At 34.7% G+C, this 22,831-nt stretch overlaps 1 protein-coding gene across 1 annotated transcript in view; it reads right to left on the bottom strand.

Moving 5' to 3' along the window:
- Positions 1 to 19,454, bottom strand: part of LOC149794562 (uncharacterized) — a 62,732-nt gene extending 43,278 nt beyond the window's left edge. The window contains exons 1-12 of the mRNA XM_089968837.1: positions 19,134 to 19,454; positions 17,124 to 17,255; positions 16,613 to 16,739; positions 12,242 to 12,366; positions 9,366 to 9,548; positions 8,186 to 8,371; positions 7,080 to 7,334; positions 3,780 to 3,977; positions 1,964 to 2,158; positions 1,288 to 1,463; positions 607 to 892; positions 11 to 172 (exon numbers count right to left, since the gene is read on the bottom strand). Coding sequence (XP_089824963.1) covers positions 11 to 172; positions 607 to 892; positions 1,288 to 1,463; positions 1,964 to 2,158; positions 3,780 to 3,977; positions 7,080 to 7,334; positions 8,186 to 8,371; positions 9,366 to 9,548; positions 12,242 to 12,366; positions 16,613 to 16,739; positions 17,124 to 17,223 — 1,993 coding nt within the window. The 5' untranslated portion in view covers positions 17,224 to 17,255; positions 19,134 to 19,454. The remainder of the gene's footprint in view (positions 1 to 10; positions 173 to 606; positions 893 to 1,287; positions 1,464 to 1,963; positions 2,159 to 3,779; positions 3,978 to 7,079; positions 7,335 to 8,185; positions 8,372 to 9,365; positions 9,549 to 12,241; positions 12,367 to 16,612; positions 16,740 to 17,123; positions 17,256 to 19,133) is intronic.
- Between the last annotated feature and the right edge of the window lie 3,377 nt (positions 19,455 to 22,831).

Consider the following 22,831-nt stretch of genomic DNA (forward strand, 5'->3'; position numbering starts at 1 on the left):
CAAATCATACTTTCACAGGCATCCTCAGAAACGGCCTTGATCGTCCTTGTGCTTGTAAACTCTGGGCACGCCTTGCATGATAATTGTCCTGTCAAATCTTGATACCATCCCTTATCGCAGGGGACACACGACATACTTGCTGAATCGTAGAAAGTGCCAGCTGAGCAGTTTACTTGTAAAATAAATAATGCATAATGTTAATTTTCACATGTTCTTAAAGCCTAAAAACCAGACATGTCATAATAACTGTCCTAGTTATTTTCTCGTACAACATGTAATCTTGGCATTCTTATGTAACTCGCTGCATCGTTGTAAGTTGTTATTTCTAATTTTTACATTGCAAACATACATACATACATACATACATACATACATACATACATACATACGTCCGTCCTTACGTACATACATACATACATACTTACATACATAAATGCATACATACATACATACATACATACATACATATATACATATATACATACATACATATTACAGTAAGTACTGTTCAACAATTTAATAGTCCAAATCATTTAACATTTTTCGAGCAATAACATTGATACCTCAAAGCCAGCGAAATATACACCTGGATGGAACAGAACATACCGCATGCGTACATATTCGGAGCTGGTGTCGTCCCCACTGGGCATACAATTCCGATCGTTTTATTCTGAATACCCGCAAAGGTAAGTTCCAAACCGTCCACAATAGCTGAGGAATTTAAATTGCTCAGTGTGTATTCTAAATGCTGAAATATGGTCGTAATTCGATCATAGTCCGTTTGAAATGTTTGCTCCAGGGAGTTTGGTAACTGGACCGAGATGATAACCTCTATCTGATTTCTTGCCTGAACATCACGCCTTTTTCGTACGTTTACGTTGCCACAGCGCACCTTAATGTTTGAAATAAAAATACAGACAAAACTGTAACTCAAACTATGCCACACATATTTATAATCAAAATGCTGTATAAGTACATTGTGATAAGACTTTTGTTGGAAGACTCGGACAGTAAGATTGTCATAATAAATTTTCGCTTTAAAGCAAAATTACAATATTCAATAACGTGAACTCCGTGAAAAATGTATTATTTGTTTACAAAATTAGTTTACCTTGTGTGTTTATGTGTTAACTCCATCATCGTTTTAAATTGTTATCCAAGAACGGCATGACATGCTGAGTAGCGATTTCGCTATTACATACGGACTTAATAGTAGCAAACGACTTCTAATCGAGATTTCGCAAAATCTGCAAATGCAATAGAATTCTCGTATATTGTCATGTTCACCTGGGTATTGCCCACGTTGCACAGCGACGAAGCATTGCAAAAAATTGATGACACAACGTCAGCCTCAACCAATTTCTGAAAATTCTTTCTTATCCTTTCTTGGGTTGCTGTATCTGAACAATTTCCGTAATAAATAATCACTCCTTGTGCAGTTGGGTTGCCACCACGTGCTGGCTCTACAAGATATTTGGTTGTTATTTTCAGATAATCCAGGAGATATGCAAATTGATCACGACGCATTCTTTAATTACCTCAAAAACTATACACTTATCACTAACACAAGGAAAACGAAAGTTAAGATGTTTGGGAAATGTAGAAAGATATAAAATATGATGTTAAAATTAGGATATTTAGAACCTGAAATTCTCAGAAATTATAAACATTTAGGACTGACCGTAACGAAAAAATAGTATAAATTTTTTTTCGGGAATTAGGAATCCTGTAAGTCAAGATAGAAAAACGATGCATCTTGTCTGTAATAATATTATATGACACATATAACAAGTTTCATTCTCTTAAAGAAAATATGCCAATACCTTAAGTGATCTACCCTCAGTTTGGCGTATAAGATTAATAAATGAAGGCAAGAATAATATGGCCATACATACATACATACATACATACATACATACATACATACATACATGCATGCATACATGCATACAAAATAACTTACTCTGGCATTCTAAGTCTTTAACACTTCTAGGATGCCATGTGCCGGAGTCAAGACAAATAAAAAGTTGCTTCAACTCTGCCTCCATCATATTTGTACCATTCATGCATTGGAACTGACAGAATTTGCCTCCACCCCATATGTCACACACAACAGCTCCATTCTTCGGTGCTTCTAGCTGTTCACATTCCTTGCCACCTGCAATGCAAGCGAAATAAAGATCCTTCGTCTTGTGTTCTTGCTCAAGAGAATGTTGTCACCTTTGACCTCTGTGACCTCAAACTGTTATTAAATTTGCCTTTAAGATACCTATCTGAGATCATTTGAGACTACCTGAATTCATGAACAATTGCTGCAGAGCCTATGTACATGTATAATGATAATCGAGGTTATTAAGTAAGGCATGTACATTTCTAATTTTAAAACATATTGGTCACGGAGTGTGTGGACCGTGTGTATGTGCGTGCTTGCGTACGTCAACTATATTATTTCTGCATCTCAAACCTACATGCTTTATATTATAATGAAGATGCAGCTTGGAATTTAAACCTGTTTCCAACCGTGTTACCTCAATACACAATTGTACTCATCTGCGTTAAAAAGTAAACTTAACGTTCCCATTGGAAAGTAAGTTCTGTGTCAAACTTTTGTGTACTTTAAAGATGAAAACTAAGGGCACATATTATGCATATTAAACATAAGTGAAATTGATATTTTATGTAATGTTTATTTCTCGAGTAATCTCTGATCTTGAAATATATATAAAGCAAACAAATGGAAGAAGGGGCGGAAAAGGTAATCATATGTCCTAAGGCAGGTGCCAATGACCTGAAAAGGTAGTAGTATTGCGGTTTCCTTCCTACTCAGCTGCCACAAGTAAAGGTTTTATTCACCTACACTATGATTACCTGTCAGTATATCACACACAAACATAAATAAATAAATAAATAAATAAATAAATAGAAAAATAAATAAATGAAATGTTCGCTCTAATGTAAGCCAATTTTAGCACCTTTTAACGTCACAGTAACATAAGAGCGTTCGTTATTATAGCTGCGATTCAGTCGTATATGGAAGAAGATTATCCAGATAATGAGACATGGATAAGATAAGAAACACCTGTAGTACAGCACTAATTTATACTGCTAAGTTTTATCCTTTTGATGTAAATTAGATGTTAACTCTTCATCTGATGATTACTGATATTACTTATAAGTTGAAGATATCGTTAGTCTCGAAAGATTCAATATACTTTTTTCGGTAAAGATGATTTGTGCGATAAGTATGACATTTTTTCCATGTGCGCTGAAGAAACACAGTTTGTACGTTAAAGAGAGTGTCTTCCTTAACATGCTTTGCACGAGGCATGTAAAATACGCCGACGTGTCAGGAAAGTAAAAGAAACGCAGTAAGATTATTCCCTCTAATAGCTTTCGACTGTGAAGGTAACTAAATTTTCAGTTTTGCACCGATGTTCATTCTAAACCTTTTAATATCTATTTTTATGTTCATTTCAGAAAACCTATTTATATCTCTGAGAATAGAGCATTGAAAACGTAAAAGCACTTATAATATTATCAACAACTTTCACGGCAAACAGTGTGATTGATGATAGCAAAATATTTAGCTCATCTATGCTCGACTTTTATGCAACAACTCGATTTTTCATAACAAATTATCCTAGTCATGTGTTAGTATTATGAATTCCTATCTAATAATCTTACTGTGGACATCACTTTGCCATCATTCATCCAAAAATGGTATTTTACGCATCGTGTTTTGCAAACTGACGTCAAAGCAATTCATGATCATACGTCACCTTTACATTTCGGTTGTGTCTTGGCCCAGCTCCATGACCCGAAAAGTCCTTTTGGGTCCTTGGAACACATAGCCACGTTTGAACCATCCAGTATTTTACCAGGATCGCAGATAAACGTGCACGAAGAACCGGACGTATATCCTGCTAAGCAAGTTATACTCATATACGGCGTAGGATACAACTTTTGACATCTTATTTCTGAAAAAAGTTAAAGAATATCGGCTTGGTTTCAACATAAGATATAATCAGGCGGTGATGCGTGGTGTTCATAATTTTGCAATAACTATGCCTAATTATGGCCGCATTATTTAAAATATCGCATTTGTTGTTAATTAGTAAAATTATATATAATAAACCTACATATTGTGCTACTTCTCTGAACTCGTTTTATCATCAACATGCAATAATTTCTGAATTTAACGAATTTGTTTACTTTAATAGGTGGCAGAAAAGGTTGGTAGAAAGTTTGAAGACTTGTATACAAGCCTTCACCTATCTATAAAAGGAAAATATTGTGTAGTCTAGAGTTAGCGCTTTTGGTTAAAACAAACACTCACGAATTACACGACCACAGCACAGAAATTAACAATAAGTGATAAACGTAAAATTGAGAAGTCCTATATATTTGTACGAGTTATTTTCGTAACCACAGACAGACATAAATGTCAAAATACGAAATCCTACGTACTTCTACTTGCTTGGCTCTTTATTTTATTAAATAATGTTCCGGTTTGGGATTTTTGTTGTTGTTGTTATTTTTTATCAAGCAAAACATATTGGGTAAGTGTATTCTCCTTTATCTTTCGGCACAGAGGAAATTTCTATAGGTGTTTACTCCAATCTGTTTCCATGATGGAAATTTCTATAGGTGTTTACTCCAATCTGTTTCCATGATGGAAATTTCTATAGGTGTTTACTCCAATCTGTTTCCATGATGGAAATTTCAGTCCACATTAATTTTGCTCTTAAGTTAGCAATTGAATAAACGAAGTTCGAGAAATCCATTTGAAATGAAGAAACTTCATTTTTCATTAAGCATCTCATTTTCGCTTTAATGATGTATTATCTATTAGATCCCGTCCCCTCTTAGGAACATTTAGTTTTTATTGTTTCATTTTGGCACGAATCATAAATTTAATCTTTACAAATGTAATTTTTGAAACATGTCAGGCCTAAAGTCACTTATGGACCAATTACTAAAATTTTATATATGAAGTTATGACTTTAGCTTCAAAATTATTACATTAATAGGTCTTCGTTTCTTCAGAGAGAGAGAGAGAGAGAGAGAGAGAGGTGCATTTCTGCCACTGCATTCAGTGCCAATAGACTGTCTGAGATCACAGCGTACTACTAAATAAAAAACTGGAGAGTTCCGAAAAGGTATTTTCGGCCATACGGTTGTCCTCTGATTGTTGACCTTACAAAGTCCCGAATTTTAGAAGAAAATGACATCGGATTAAATATTTAGTGGACTTCAAGCAATAATCTCAGCACTACCACGCTTGATCACAATGGATTTCATTCGGAACTAAAGTTTAGTTCTGTCGATTCTCTCTTAAACACATACACATTCAAAGAACCGCCCAGAGCACATACGTGTTTCACTGAGAATAATATCTTTGTTGGTGGGAATAAAGAGCTAATACAATTAGTATGAATTCAGTGTTGCAGACATCGCAAAACTATTCTTGTATCCCGATTCAGATGTTAACAAAGTAACATTTTCCCACCAATTTCCTCATTACAGTACTGAGATAATCTAGTAGCCAGTAAACTTGCATATTTCGTTTTAATGACTTTCAAATGTGCGTAAGAGGCCGAACGTGCGTATTTGGATACCAAACCACCACCTCCCTATTTCTTTGTAGTTCATTTTTAGAATATAAATTAATTCATCGATCATTTCATAAGCAATATTCAAAGCTGATCAAAGTCTCATAACTTGGTTTGAAGCTTTAAATTAGTTTAATAGGAAACTTCTAAATATCTTGAGCATTTGCATTTCGCTTCTACGAATTTTGTCCTTAACTTAAGGTTGTATATTCTGTCTTAGTTCTGCAACTCATTTTGCCTAGGGTGCCTTATCTTTCAACTTTTGCTGATTTCTTGATGAAAATATTTCATCTGTACGTGTATATTCTTTAAAACAATTTAACTATGCAGACAAAGGTGTTTCCATAATTGAAATGCATTACAATATTGTTAATATTCTTTGTAGAATTAATATATGTCCGATTTTAGGACTACATCGAACTAAACATTTTTATAATACAAATTTCATACCTCAATATGTATTGTTTAATGATGCAAATTTCATGCCTAAATATGCATTGTTGATAATGCAAATTTCATACCTCAATATGTATTGTTTGATAATGCAAATTTCATACCTCAGTATGCATTGTTTGATAATGCAAATTTCATACCTCAATATGCATTGTTTGATAATGCAAATTTCATACCTCAATATGCATTGTTTGATAATGCAAATTTCATACCTCAATATGCATTGTTTGATAATGCAAATTTCATACCTCAATATGCATTTTTTGATAATGCAAAGTACATTTTAGCTCCATTTCTTGTTATATGAGATAGTTTAATAACTTTGAGTATGCCAAATGTTTCTTTTTATTATGTGTATCAAAGCAGAAATAATCAAGTTTGTTTTTATTTACATCGCGTGTAATGTTTTTCACGTGATAGCAGATCAGATAAGCTTAATCAACTTAATCTTTTGATGATTGCTTTCTTTGTTCTTTAAATTCTTATTCAATATTTCTAATTGATTTCACTATCGTCTATATTGTCATTTGCTTGATTTGTTGCTGTTTTAAGGCAGTTTGTTTCCCAACTTTCCCCGCTTATGACATATTTTACTACAGTAAAGTTTGTTTTCGGGAGGCCAAACGTTCAGGCATCAACCACAGTTTCACCAAACAGGTGACTTGTCTTTCGAGGTCATACCTTTACATAACGGATTAGTTCTTGAATTGACAAGCTAGTATCTTAAGTCCGGTTGTCTTTCATAGCAACGGTCTTTTTAGACTGTTTTATCACATTTGTTATACATTCAAATTTTACAAACTTTCGTCTTTTTTTTATTATTGTGAACATTCACGGACCATTTTTATTGAATTATTCAACATGGTTGTTATGTGCTGTTGGTTAGTGTTACTTCACAGGATGAAAATGATGCTTACTACATGGTTTCCCTTTTGAAAGTAAAACCTTTGGGGTAAATATAGATAATGGTCATTTCTGCGTCATATAAACTACTTTATTTGCAGCAATACACACCTTTAACAACTACCTTGAAGGCGCATGGCCTCGCCGAATTTCCATTGTAATCGTCTGCCACGTACACTATTTCGTGAATTCCAATGCTAAAAAGACTTCCTGGTCCATATCCACGAGCAAGTTTGGGAACAATGTTTGTTACGTAGTTGTCAGTCACCTTAGGAACAGTCCACGTGACAGGCCTCATCTGTGCGCCGTTGTCAGCCCCTTCAATTATGACACTTGGACATGTCTGGAAAACTGGAGGTTCCACATCTGTTTTGTGAAAAAAAATATGAATTGTTTCTTGTCCTTTACGTGACAGTTTTCAAAAATAATTCAAACACTATAATGTCGGACTGGGTTAGTAACTTACCGTTAGCAATGTACACTTTACTCAATATGAGCTGTGAACTAAATAAACTAGCAATTCAGTTCAACATGATTTCATTTCAAATGCAATGACTTTTACTCCAAATGATATTTCCGTTGCAGGAAGTAATACAACATACGTAAAAAGTAAGTAAAACATAATATGCTTGTCACTTCTTATTGATGATGATAATACAAAAGACAAGAAATTATACTGGCTGTTGACCGTGCGTTAATTGGATAATGTACTTTCAACGCGACATATAGTATTAGATATTAACAGTGATGCACACATGGTAATACACATTCTTTGTACAAAAATATAAATCACTACAATACATTTAAATTTGTTGCTGAAATTTAATTGTCTATTCTACTTTCAATTGGCTAAATTGTCTTGCAAAGATTCAAATGTCCCACTATTTTATACAATCTCCTGTAGCGACCCAAACACTCTTCGATTAATGATACCTATTGAAAGATGTGTGTGTGTGTGTGTGTGTGTGTGTGCGTGCGTGCGTGTGTGTGTGCGTGCGTGTGTGTGTTTTGGATTTCTGACGTAGCTTCAACAAATTTTAAGTCATATAGCTACGATGTCTGCAGTGTGGCAGTTTATAGTGATGTCTAGCACTGGGGAATCATGCCACAGACATTTAGCAAGATGCCCCGAGAAAAGAAAAATGTTAAATAATTGTTTTATACCGATTTTAAACTCGCACTAGAAATAATAAACATACGTCATGTATGTACTCTACCTTTGCATTCCGGCTCACCATTCTTACGCCATGTTCCAGAAAGGGTGCATATCAAAGCCCGTGCCGTAGTTTTAGGCATATCGTACCCAGGGTCACAAATGTATGAACATACACTCCGAAATTTGTTTCCGTTTGTACAGTTCAACTTTGCTTTTGGAATGATTGGAAGCTGAGAACATGTCCGGGCTGAAATTTAGAAATAAAACCTTTTGTTTTTTAAAAACAAATTATTTTAAACGTGTATGATGCTTAACTGCATTGCATGGTAAGATGAATATGTATAATGACAGCTGTAACATTGCATGGAAGTATAAGCTGATGGGTATTATTTAAGAGCCAAGTTAAGGTTTCCCTTGTTTGAAAATTTTATTTTGTATAGATGTAATATTAATTCGTATCAGTCTAGAGTATGTATGCATGCATGTGTGTGTGTGTGTGTGTGTTGTTGTTGTTGTTGTGGTTTAACGGTCATGGCAATATTATGCGTATTAAAAGTTAAGTTAAATTAATAAACGTAATAAATTCAAAAGAAATAACAAAACAATAATAAATTTTCAGATTCTTTTCTAGTAGTACCTCTTTTTTTTTTAAACAAAGTTCGTATATAATAGTTCTAGTTAACAGAGTGAAAGTTGTTATAACCTATATAAATACAAATATCTTTGATAAAGGCTATACTGTGATTGTTGTGAAAGCAACGTGATTGCAAAAACTGTCGTTTCCTAATAAACGCTTACATTGCCTGCTCATGTGCAAATAAAAATTAAAATATTTAATTGATTGATCACAAGAGTCGAGCCGTAATGGAAGTACAAGCGCCTATAGAAATCGGAAAGATACGATGAAGATTGATACAAAATGAACATTGAACTGGAATAAGGACGCTTGGGTGTATTGTCTTTCTGGTTATTGTCTTTTACCAAATCATTAGTAGGACTAACATACAGAATATATCTGACAATCATAGCTGCTTTTCTCTTTTTCCAAACATTTCTTTGGACTAAGATTATCTGTGACCACCATAGCTGCCATTTTCTTTCTCAAAACCATCCGCATGACTAAGACTCAGGTTATCTATGACCATGCCATTTGCCCTTTAACATAGTTACTACTTAAATGTTTTAATTTCAAGTGTATACAGATAGGACATCAAATGCATGATTAAGATGTATATACGTACGGCTACATTGCGACTGTCTGTCTGACCAGGAACCAGTCCTTAGACATGTTATCACCACTGGACCATCCAAATCAAACCCATCATAGCAGGCAAAGCGACAAACAGATCCCAGAACGAAGGGATTCTGCGGATGACAGAGGTAGAAACCATTGGCAACGGCAGCAGGCTTGGGACATTGGATTACTGAAATACGAAGCTTTCAATGACAGAATGTAACCTAACTATCGAATATAATGATGAGTACATGCTCGTGTAGCAACAATGTCATAGCCTCGACTAAAGAGGTAGAGGTAATAAAATTAGCACTAATGTTCATAGACCAACACTTCAAAACCAAAGATAATGTCGTTGATAACTAAATACATGTATGGGCTCACCGGTTATTGTTTGTGGACCGTTAGTGGACCGGAAATGTTGTATATGACTAATCAGATCATCCTTGTCTTTAGTAACAACTTATTTGTGATTGCTTCAGACAGTGGTTTGTTGATAAGATAGTCATTAGCATTTTACCTCATTTTGTGTCGTACATTATTCGATTTCACACTTGGTTGTTAAAGTAAGATGGAAATATATGGACATTGTCTTGGTTTTCAATTAAACATAGAAAGGATACCATATTGTTTTTTTTTTCCCCACAACGACAATATCTTAGACAATGACCGCGCTATAATTCATACACGTTATAAATCTGAAGGGTAAAAAAATGGCAAACCAAATGCACAAACTTTGCAGTTCGATTTTCACTTATATCTTCAGCAACACTGAAAGTAAAAATTGGTAATCTACACAATTCTTTAATCCTAACAGACAAATGTATGCAATCATTTGTTTAACCTTTGTATATATACATCATAGACGTGTAGTGATATGTGTTTTCGGTACGTTCCCCTACAATTCGTTTTTAAGGTTGTTACGAGTCTATGTTCTTAAAATAAGTAAAAGAAAAGAGTGATAGACAACAAGCTTCGAAAAATTTATTTAACAAATAATTTAGTTCTCTAGAATACAAGGTGAAAATTAGAAAAAGAGAACTTATGGTATTGCGAATTAAATCCCAAAATGATCAAAGAATTACAGACACAAGTCTTAATAATTTACAGTGGTGAATAAAACTCAGTACAAGTCTCGAAGAAATAAAAAAGAAACTGAAGACGATGACGTGTCTGTTATAAAGTTTTGATGCGTCCACAGTCTTTTATTGAAACAGAGTAATATAATTCCATGTTTGAATTCAGTATAAACTCCAGTGAATGTCTCTATCCAAGATTTTTATCAGAGCACTTTTGTTGTTGTTGTTGTTGTTGTTGTAGGGTTTAACACCATTTTTCAGCACACGATAGGCTATACATGGCGGCCAGTATTAATGGTGGAGGAAGAACCAGGGAAATCCCCGGAAAGAACCACCGACCCTCGAGAAGCTACTGGCAAGCTTTCTCACATACCAACATTGGCCGAATCCGAGAGCACTTTTGTATTTCCAGAGAAAATAATCACTTGATTTCAATAATTTGAAGAAAAAAAATTCATCCCAACTGGACACAATATAATAAAACTTGAAAGTGCTAGATGTTAAAGTACGAATGACCACGTTCTCACAATTACAAGATTATACAGTTCTCTACTTGACCTGAGGTCGCAATTAGCATTTTCTAAAAAAGGGTACCTAATGGAAAATAACCTTCTAGAGGGATCCTGATGTTTATAAAATCAAAATCATGGCCTGGATTACACTCTGAAAATTCCAAAACTTAGATCCAAATAAACATATTTACTTCTTCAATTAATAATGATCGTCATATTAAGTCCTTATACAGAGAGAATAATTTAGTTATGTAGTACTTGTTTACACAAAATAAAATTCGAAAAGTCAATCAGGTCAAGAAGAAATGAACTCAAGTTTGGACAAGATCAAGTCAAGCATACAATGTTACGTTACAATAGCATGTAATGAAATAAAATATGTTAAAACTAACAAGCAGACAATTAAATTAAATATAATAGCAAGGTTCTTCGTTTGCTTTTTGATGGCACCTAAACAAACGGCTGGTTACTTAGTTCGTTATATTTAGATTACCAGTCCAATGCTATAACAACTGAACAACCCAAACCGCTTATTACTTCCTGTTCAATGGTCTCTGCGTAAATTGCAGAGGTAGCGAAGATTCAGGACACAACAAAACAACGTGTGTTTATTTCAAGTTCTTTCTTTCTATATGTGACTTTTCTATATTAAAATATAAGGGACTGAAACCTCATGAATCTGTTATAATTACAATAAGTCCTTAATTACAGTTTTATGCATTTCTCCTTACGGTAACCTATCCTTACGAACAAATATATGATTGGAAATTTCGTAATTTTTAATGGGCAGAGTGAATACAGTCAGATGTGGTTGGGATATCGCGTCCTCTAGAATGAGATGTCATCTAAAAGAGATTTCGAATGAAGGTAATGACATGAAAGTATGGAGTATAATTGCACATAAACCAGACTGGTATCATGTATTTGCCATCAGTCAGAGATGATACATGTCTATTGTTTGTAATATGTACAGTCAAATCGAACTGATGTGTTTTGAGAATAGTGTGAATGTTGCAAGGAATACAAATCTTTATCTATCTCTTTCAAGTAAAATGTAATTTCTTTCTACTTAATGTGTTATCATGAGAACCAATAATAATGCCAAGATATATTTGTACAGACATTAGAATGTTTTAGTAAAAAATACGGACTATACCAAATAATATTTTGTACAGATTTAAAATGCTTTATTGAGAAATAAAGGATTATACTAATTTATATTTGTGCAAATATTTGAGTGCTTTAGTGAGAAAAAATGGAGTATACCAAATTATATTTGTACATATATTTACCATTCACAACAATACGGAAGGAGCAGGGTCGAGCCATGTTTCCACTCCGGTCCTTGGCGGTATACCTAATAACAGTCGCTCCATGTCCAAAATGACTCCTTGGCGGTTTTCCATCACGCACTACCCTAAAATCATTCAAAAACATTTTAGGAATTGTCAAGAAATCACTGCATGCAAAACGGGTGCAATCAGGAGTATAGGAAGATATTCATGACGATGACAACTCGAAAATTTGTTTCTGCTATTTTTTTCAGTTTCTGTTCTTAATATGTTCTGTCAAATTCTGTTAAATGATATATTTATTTGCTCTTTGATTTTTGTTTTAAAAATCCACTTTGAAATGTTGATGGCTATGGAACTGGATCTGGACTATTGTTTCATTGCAACAAATAAAAGGTGTAGGGTCTGAGTTAGAATGAGTGAAGTTATTTCTTCTTCTTTGTCACTAAACTGTTTCCATTTCAAATAACCTGTAGGAGATAGGCAGAATGACAAATGGGAAAGATTTAATATTATATTTACGGAGCTAGTATAATAATGTCCAGCTTTTATTGGCAAAGATAAATAATGCTGAACATTATTCAACTCGTTTCATAACTTCATTATTAAATCATTGCCCATCTGAGATCCTTTTTTATTATGTCGAAATGCACATGTTGTTACAAAAGACGCTATGAATTTACGAAACAAAAATGTTCCTACAACATTCTTCCTGACTGATGTATATCTGTACTTTGCCTTCATTGTGCGAATTTATATGATCTGTTTCATCATCAATTTTATTTATTCTTAGCAAACACGTGCTGTACTGCCTGCAGCCCTTTTAATTGGGGGACTCGTTTTCATCTCACTTCGTTATTACCCTCGGCTCCATTTTGACACATTCTTTACGACGGGTTAATTCCCTTGTTATTACCGTCGATACGATGTAAATTAGGTTGTAAAATGCGTCCTGATGAAAACCGCACACTTTAGAAACTCCATTACAATTATGTTGTGCTGCATTTGCTACTATCTTTGCTCTACAGTGGCTATAGAGCAGATGGAAAGATTTGGCTAAAGTAACAAGACATTCTTTTCTTGCTATTATGGAGTAAAAACCTGATTATGTTACAACATACCGATGACGTTAGAGTGAAGCGCATTTCAGCCGCCATACAATGCCTTGATTGTATACCCTTGTTATTGGTTGCATTTCAATCTATAGTTCGAACACATGAAATGGGATCAAGTCAACGAACTTACTTGCTAAAGCGCGGAGAAGATTTACCAATGTTTAGTTGTCCTGGGTCAAAGCAAAACAGCAATATATTCTCAGTGATTATGAAATGTGAGGAGTATGTCTGGTTTGGTTTTCCACTGGGTAGTGATGAAAGCTGAGGTGTGCATGTAGACAATTCTTAATTGAGATGTAGAGAAGAATACGCTGACTTTGAAGGCAACACATCCAACTTCGTCCCTTTTAAAATATAAATGCAAACTTAAACGAGCGAATGTTGCTAAATATGTAAAAAAAAATAGTAATAAAGACCCGTGCAGTGTGATACTCCGCGGAGCTAATCAGAAATGAAAGGAACCAAAAAAGTTTTCATGTATTATGATGTAAATCCTTTATGTAGAGGGTTAGAGAAAAAATTATCAAATGAACGATGTCCAAAGTGATACTCCAAACCTTTATTGACTGGTATTAACAATCACAAGGAACACAGTTACCTGATCGGCGACCTTTCATATTTTGTTAATGCTAGCTTCTATGATGTTGTTCATTCTCACAAAAGTACAATCCAACTCATAGCAGTTAATGTGATACATTTGGAAAGAGTTTGCTTTTGGTATGCACTTTAAAGAAAACTGTATCAATTAAAAAATTATTATAATATTGGTCATTAAATAGGAAGTTATCCCAATGAATAAAACAAAGAGTAGGAATCCTGGCCTTTGAATGTGGAACTATAATTCAATATTAAAATGATCGAAATAATGCGATTCTTATATGTTCCTGATTGATCATTAATGTATTATAAAATAAAAGCAAAGATGAAAATACCGTATTTTAGTGAACCGAAATGTTCGTCCTTGAAACACTATCGACATAAAGTAAATGGACACCAGTTACCAAAATATTGCGAAAATAAATTTTACTTTACTCCGAAAATATGATAAAGATGAACACTATTTTGTGTGAGTTTCCCAAGAGTTTTCAGAGTCCATCGATCTTAAAAGAAAGTATTGTAACAAACCAAATGGCTTTCTAGACCGAGCGATTTCAACCCTGGTGTGAATCACGCTAGAAGTCACATGTTTCCCCTTGATTCCAAAGACTCCTATAACATTACTGTTGTAAACTGGAAAGTCCAACGTGTCCAAATTATAAATAGTTTTACTCTAATTACTACATCGCCACAAACGTAATAATTTCCCAATTGCTTGTTGGCCTCACAACTGGATGGTTTCTGCTCGTTAAATTTAAGTAGTGTACCGCCAGTATTTCACGCCGCGAAAGTATACAACCCAACTACCTAATACAGGGGACTATTTTTACTACGCTACCTTATGGCAGTAAATTCATGATTATAAGCCTCATTTCGCCTGTAACTCTGCACCATAGTTACCACCATAGCAATAATAAATGGCGCCACCAGATGACGAAATAGTCCCATCTCGTTTATTCCAGTGTTCATTGTACCAGTTCCTAATCATAAGTACTGAACATGGAATGACACAATCAATTCACCCTACCAGATTTTAATAGGGATTACTGAGCGACAGGGACACTCACTCGGCTCTGACCTGAATTCACTAAAAGTAAATCTTGTCATCATGAAATCTCACCAACACTTCACTCCGATACGTTTGCTCCTCGTAATCATTCCGTACGAGGACTATCTAGCAACGACTTCCCATAATCAAACAAATAATCACAAAATCTAAAAAATCATTAAAATGGAGAGTTATTAACAGTTGCGCATATTCCAAATGTATTACAGTATTAATTGCAGGTCATGTTCGAGGAAAGAGTATCTCTTGACAATTGGTCATTTACGTACGATTCATCAAGAGTATCTCTTGACAATTGGTCATTTATGCACGATTCATCAAGAGTATCTCTTGACAATTGGTCATTTATGCACGATTCATCAAGAGTATCTCTTGACAATTGGTCATTTATGCACGATTCATCAAGAGTATCTCTTGACAATTGGTCATTTATGCACGATTCATCAAGATTATCTCTTGACAATTGGTCATTTATGCACGATTCATCAAGAGTATATCTTGACAATTGGTCATTTATGCACGATTCATCAAGAGTATCTCTTGACAATTGGTCATTTATGCACGATTCATCAAGAGTATCTCTTGACAATTGGTCATTTATGCACGATTCATCAAGAGTATCTCTTGACAATTGGTCATTTATACACGATTCATCACCTGCAGTTTTATACATTCGGCTGACAGAAGTTCTGTTTCTAATTTATATAATCAGAGGATGTAAATAAAATGAGATACAATTCTTAAATGCTGAACTAAAATTAAAACAATGTCAAGAGAAACCCTAACTTTTATTGAAGTTTGCTTCCGATTATTTGAATTAATCAGTGCGTACGATCTGTACAATCTGTATTCTCTGTGTAATGGATTAGCATTAACGAAATTGTGACACCGGTAATTTTAAAAAGTAATATAAATCATGTTTGACCTTCTATGAAAAATATCATTATTAAGCAAAATAGCGAATCAAAAGAATAATTCTGGTAAATGAAGTAATAAATTGTGATTATTCATATGGTTTCCTCAGATAATTTTTTCCGTCAATCGAACTGTCAACAGACGTAGCTCTATCATCCCCGTCATCGTAAGCACTAGGTTTTTTCCCGCTTATCGAACTGTCTACAGACCTAACTTTACCATCCCTGTCATCGTAAGCACTAGGTCAGCCCGTTCCCTCTGTCGAACTGTATACAGTCCTAACTTTACCATCCCTGTCATCGTAAGCACAAGGTTTGTTCCGTCTATCGAACTGTCTACAGACCTAACTTTATCATCCCTGTCATTGTAAGCACAAGGTTTGTTCCGTCAATCGAACTGTCTACAGACCTAACTGTATCATCCCTGTCATCGTTAGCACTAGGTACAGCCCATTCCCTCTGTCGAACTGTCTACAGACCTGACTTTATCATCTCTGTCATCGTAAGCACTATGTTTGTTCCGTCTATCGAACTGTCTACAGACCTAACTGTATCATCCCTGTCATCGTAAGCACTAGGTACAGCCCATTCCCTCTGTCGAACTGTCTACAGACCTGACTTTATCATCCCTGTCATCGTAAGCACTAGGTTTGTTCCATCTATCGAACTGTCTACAGACCTAACTTTACCATCCCTGTCATCGTAAGCACTAGGTTCAGGCCATTCCGCAAATGCGTATAGCTGTCCTGCGATTCCAGTCAGAAACTGATCTGAAGGGCAAAAGTCCCATCTTGGAGGAGTACGGTCTAACCAAAACGAGAAGAAAACATTTAAATCGGTTTATGAATTGTATGTATGTTCTATTAAGTTATTCATTTGTGGAACTGCTGGCTAAGTTTCATAAAGAAATATAATTTGACCATCTAAAAATTAATTGTATATCAAAGGTAGTAAAATTAAACTTTTGATTTATCTTTAAAATTAGCTTTGCGATAACAAGAAAATTATAAGAATGAAGACTTTCATCCAAGGATCTGTATTATTTACTTTCACGCAGTCTGTGATCAGAAAACAATACACAGTGACTAAAGAATTACATAAATTACAATTAATAACATAAATTGCTAAAATTACATAAAATCATGTAAACGGAGAACTCGTTAATTAATATGTGCAAATACGTAATGTACCTGGGGGAGGGCCTCTCCTTCCACATGCGAAGCAAATGGAGACGCAGCTAAATATAGTAACAAGAAACCCGAAGTATCTTTTTTGTCGGCGATGCTGCATCTTGTCGTTCAAATTCAGTATCAAATCCAGATCTGAATTAACATTAACATATCAAATACAACAACAAATAATATGGAACTTATATATTGATAATTAATGTAACCGTCAATGGCTTAGACTTTCATCACATAATGTTCTCAGTTTGTCAAAGATATTGTCAGGGATTTCATCTCCTAATATTCAAAGTTCTCCTTTTTGTCAATGGTTATGGTATGGACTTTATCTCCTAACGTTATACATTCCCAATTTGCAGCGACATTAATATTCTTGTGAAGCCCAAACTCATTACGAAAGAAAGACATTGATCGAAGTTTTCAGTTAGCACATGACGTAACACAACGAAACTAAATTCTTTTCGACATTGATATTAATAAATTGATATATTTTGTAATTAATTTCAGTGAAATGCATTGTTTGTTTACTAGATGTTTACCATCAGACTGCTTTTTGTACAACTGTATAAAAACTCTTCGGTCTCATTCTGTCTCACTGAAATTTTTGAAATTGAGTTATAGGAGTTATCTCCCATATATTATGTTTCTAAATGAAGCGTTGTTTTCTTTATTTTGTTGTTTATTTGTGGAATGTCACTTAAAAAGAATTAATTATTCTAGTAACTTTATATGAAGAAAATTTTGATTTAATGCTTTAATGCTTTGGATTATACATATGACTGTGATCTAATTCTTTTTCATAAGCTCACTTCTTCTCCGCATTGAAGGAAGACAGGAGGAAATGCGCTGGTAAAAAAAAATAAAAAGGCATAAAGCACAAGGATTTGTCAATGCATTATTTAGGATTTTTTTCACAAAATGAATCCACTGGCTTGCAATATTTCAAATAATAGTTAATAATTTGTACAAAAAAGAAATAGAACAGACACAGGAGTCTGGAAAAAGGCAAGATAAAAGATGTATTTTCGGTTATTAAATTATTCCACACGTTTTATTTATCATTGGCAAACAAGCACCTGTGATGAAAACTGCACACCGCTCTGATGGCCTAGTGGTTAGAACGTGCGTGAACCATAGTTGAGTCATGCCAAAGATTTATATAAAAGGTACTAACAGCTGCCTCGCTAGACGTTCAGCATTAAGAGGTTAGTGTTACGACCGGTCGACCTGGTCACTGGGTGGGACATGACGCTACATGTCTGCGGCATGATGCCCCCGTGCTAGACGTCACTATAAACTGCCACACCGCAGACATCGTACCGATGTGACAAAAATTGTTAAAGCTACGTTAAAAATCTAAATCACACACACAAACACACACACACACATGAAAACGCCTATAATGTGGGAGAAAGTCGATTCTAATGCAATCCAAAGTATCTATAAAAAAACATGTAAACGGTTTTACTGGTACTCCATATGTAAATATGCATTTGAAACAAGTTTGTATTCTCTTTAGATGACACACGAACCTTCACATAAGAATATAAATCAGTTAGCAAACCACCAACAAAAAATTTAAAATAAAAAATAAGCTTACATTAAAACAAAACTGCTAAAAATAGTTTTACTACATGCCCTTTATAAGGCCTTTACCAACCTTTGTAGTTTCAAAAGGCTGGATTTTCAGTTACTTCTCTGTTAGGTTACTTTGCTTTATTCTGTCTTGTAAAACATATTTTGTTTGACAATATATAAATTACACTATTTTTACAGTTCTTGTTTGATGTTCACAAAACAATATTGACCATAGTTGACTACATTATGTGGGCTTTCTAAAACACAAGCAAGAAATTCTTGACGTCGAATGTTTCTCACACACTTTGAGAACAATGGGATAATGATGACATAAAAGGAGATCCTGAACTGTCCGAAAGTGCCGCTATGATTTTCAGATGTTAAACGAAATGTTAATGTATACAATTTAGAGGAAACATTAATCAGATAGCCACTTACCTTAGAATCGCCTTTCACAAGAAGAAATATATGCATACATCACGGATCACATTAGCTTCATATGCATTATTAACTGATGCAGTTGAAATCTCAGAGTACAAATTTCACCTGTGTCATAGCTAGACTGATATAGGTATGCTAGACCCAAAATATAATGTAAAGAATAGTCGCCGTTGACAAGGCGCGTTTCAATTTACAACCCTTTTTATTTGAAAGATCCAGATGAATATTTGCCGACAATTGTGACAGAACCTAGACTTGAATGTATGCCAAACTATAACGTTATCTTTCTTAAACGCGTGTAACAAACCTAGGTATGTGCTACTTATGTCGTTGTATATAGCTTTGTTAGATTTCTGTGCGTATTTGTTGATTAGGCGGAATTTAGTTGGCTAGTAGTTAGTCAATTACGAGGAAAAGACGTCACAAAGTATACCAGGGGCGTGCACATTTTATTGGCTTGACGCAAAAATTTATAAAAGGTTAAAGGTCGCAGGCTGTATGAGCAGGAACAGAGCTTATTGCTAGTTTTACAAATTAATTAAATTGCATATTTTCAAAAGGACGGCCTGCGTGGTCATCGGCCGCAAAATAGGAAGGTCAGCATGCGGCCCGTGTGCGGCAGGTTGGACACGCCTGATGCGGAAAAGGAGTTTATCCATGCTTACGTTTTACACATGAATACTCAAATACGACAGAATGCAATACGAACCCTTTCTACATGGATGATTTCTTAAAGCTAATACCATGTCCTGATTTCGAGAACATCATTCGATCAGCATGACGTGTACAAGGTAAAGACTCCAAGTGTCAATTATATATGACACTGGAAAATAGCAAGTACTTTCACAACTATACAGTTATCCACTTTTAATTTCATTTTTCCTACACAGTTGCTCTATTTTAAAGAAGATGTATAGAAGTTCAGAATCTCGAACAGATGGACTAACTATTAAAACCCATACATGGTGTAAGCTTACTCATCTCGATTCAAGCCCTAATGCATAAATATATCCGAATAACTATTAATACACAGACATTGTGTAAGCTACTCATCTCGATTCAAGCATTAAAATATATATCTGTCCGACTATTAACACCCAGACATCGTGTAATCTTACTCATCCCGATTCAAGCCCAAAGGTCTAAATCTATCCGACTCACTATTAATACCAAGACGTGTTGTAAGCTTACTCATCTCGATTCAAACATTAAAATATATATCTGTCCGACTGTTAAAATCCAGACATGGTGTAAGCTTACTCATCTCGATTCAAGCATTAAAATATATATCTGTCCGACTATTAAAACCAAGACATGGTGTCAGTTTACTCATCTCTGTTCAAGCCCTAAAGTCTATATCTGTCCGACTATTAAAATTCAGACATGGCATTAGAAAGATAATAATAATATTAATAATAATAATAATAATAATAATAATAATAATAATAATAATAATTATTATTATTATTATTATTATTATTATTATTGTCCAGAGTCACATAATTATCTAAATGTCCAAAATCATGCTCATTTTCTACTTGATCTGAATAATTGATGTTTGTTATTCTGTAAACAACTCTAATTCCATGGGTGTAATATTAGGATCAGTATTAATAGAAGTAAACATATTTATTTGGGTCTGGGTCTACGTTATTGGAATTCCCTTTAAATGTGCCTAGCCTACCTGATTTATTCTGCATCCTATAGTATAGTGTTAGGAACAGACCATCTAATTATAAATAAAAGTTTGTTTTGTAAACCATAAAAGTTACTAGAATGTTCTTTTCCATTCATTGATAGTTTTTTCTTAGAAAATGCTGATTGTGACAGGTGGTCAAGTGGTGGACTATATAATCTTGTTAATGAATAAATTATTCATTCGTTCATAAGATCTTAGCAGAATCAATTGTATTATTGTTATGTCCAGAATTTTCATATATATATATATATATATATATATATATATATATATATATATATATATATATATATATATATATATATATGCTCTTTAAAAATAGCATTCTAGGAAATAGAGACTTTAATTTGTATCGAAATTTAAAAACCGGATTTAATTCCTGGATTGTATTATTGTGATCCATGAAGAAGAAAAAACCTTTATTTAGTTGACGCATTCAAAAATCACATAGTCGATACAATACATAATTTGACATACGTTGCTGCAGAAATAATACATGATTTAATAAATGATGGCAATATAAAATATTTTTATACTCATTGATCCTAGTAATAGCGATAGAAATAGAGAGAGAGAGAGAGAGAGATGGGGAGAGACTGAGAGTTAAATAGACAACTAGAGTGAAAGAGAAAATATCTAAGCTGCAAAGCATTGCACATTTTTACATCAAGCATCACACCGCATACTGTGTCGTCGTTGATCCATAGCCTTTTCTTTGTTACACATTGCTTTGATGTCCAGTTATTTTTTTTAACATGGTTAAGGACAGGTTGCTTTTGCCAATTCTTGAAATGACTTCTTTGTCGACGTTTCATTATGTTGCCACGCTGCCTCCATGGTAGGTGAACTCATCCTCTTCGTCTATGGGATGGGATCGTTGTTGAGAACGACATGGCTCATATTTGTGTTTGGATTTGTTTACGTCATTTTCGTCCAGCTTGTGTTAACTTCAAGTCCAATCTTTTGGGATATCTCAGTAGGTTTGGCTGTCATTTCATGCATGCCTCTTCGAATACTTGGGAGCAGTCGAGATATTCTAAACAGGACGTGAGGGTTCATCGGATTCCTTTTATATTTGTACGCTATGGCTTCTTTCATTAGCCAATCTCTGTCAACAAAAAAAAAGAAACGATGACGCGATGGAACCTTGCTTGACTACCCTGGTAATGCTAAAACTGAGTGTACGGTTGTTGTTAAAGTTAACCTTGCACGAGGAGTCACTGTGAAATAATTGTATGACATTCTCCTTCTTCTGGGGGGATTACATCATACTAGCGGTGGTTTCTCCAGATAGATTTCCGGTGAAGGCTAACAAAAGCCATTTTGTAGTCTATGAAGCTGATGGAAAGTGTATGTTCAATTTGGAAGAAAGTTCAATAATCTGTCTGAGGATAAATATATGGCTGCTCCAGCTATTCCCTTGCCCGAAGCCAGCTTATTCCATGTGGATAAATATTTCTACGGCACCTGAAATTATTTTCGGGAGGATCCTACTACATACCTCACTCATGAGTTACATCAGTTTAATACCTCGCCAGTTATTACAGTTCCTAGGTTCACCTTTCGTACATGGCTTGACCACGACGCCAGTTATTACAGTTCCCAGCTTCACTTTTCGTACATGGCTTGACCACGATGCCAGGTATTACAGTTCCCAGGTTCACCTTTCGTACATGGCTTGACCACGACGCCAGTTATTACAGTTCCCAGGTTCACCTTTCGTACATGGTTTGACAACGATGCCAGTTATTACAATTCCCAGGTTCACCTTTCGTACATGGCTTGACCACGATGCCAGTTATTACAGTTCTCAGCTTCACCTTTCGTACATGGTTTGACAACGATGCCAGTTATTACAGTTCTCAGCTTCACCTTTCGTACATGGCTTGACCACGATGCCAGTTATTACAGTTCTCAGCTTCACCTTTCGTACATGGTTTGACAACGATGCCAGTTATTACAGTTCTCAGCTTCACCTTTCGTACATGGTTTGACA

Source organism: Sinohyriopsis cumingii, chromosome 8, assembly GCF_028554795.1.
Source record: "Sinohyriopsis cumingii isolate HCF-2022 chromosome 8, ASM2855479v2, whole genome shotgun sequence".
Classification (NCBI taxonomy): domain Eukaryota; kingdom Metazoa; phylum Mollusca; class Bivalvia; order Unionida; family Unionidae; genus Sinohyriopsis; species Sinohyriopsis cumingii.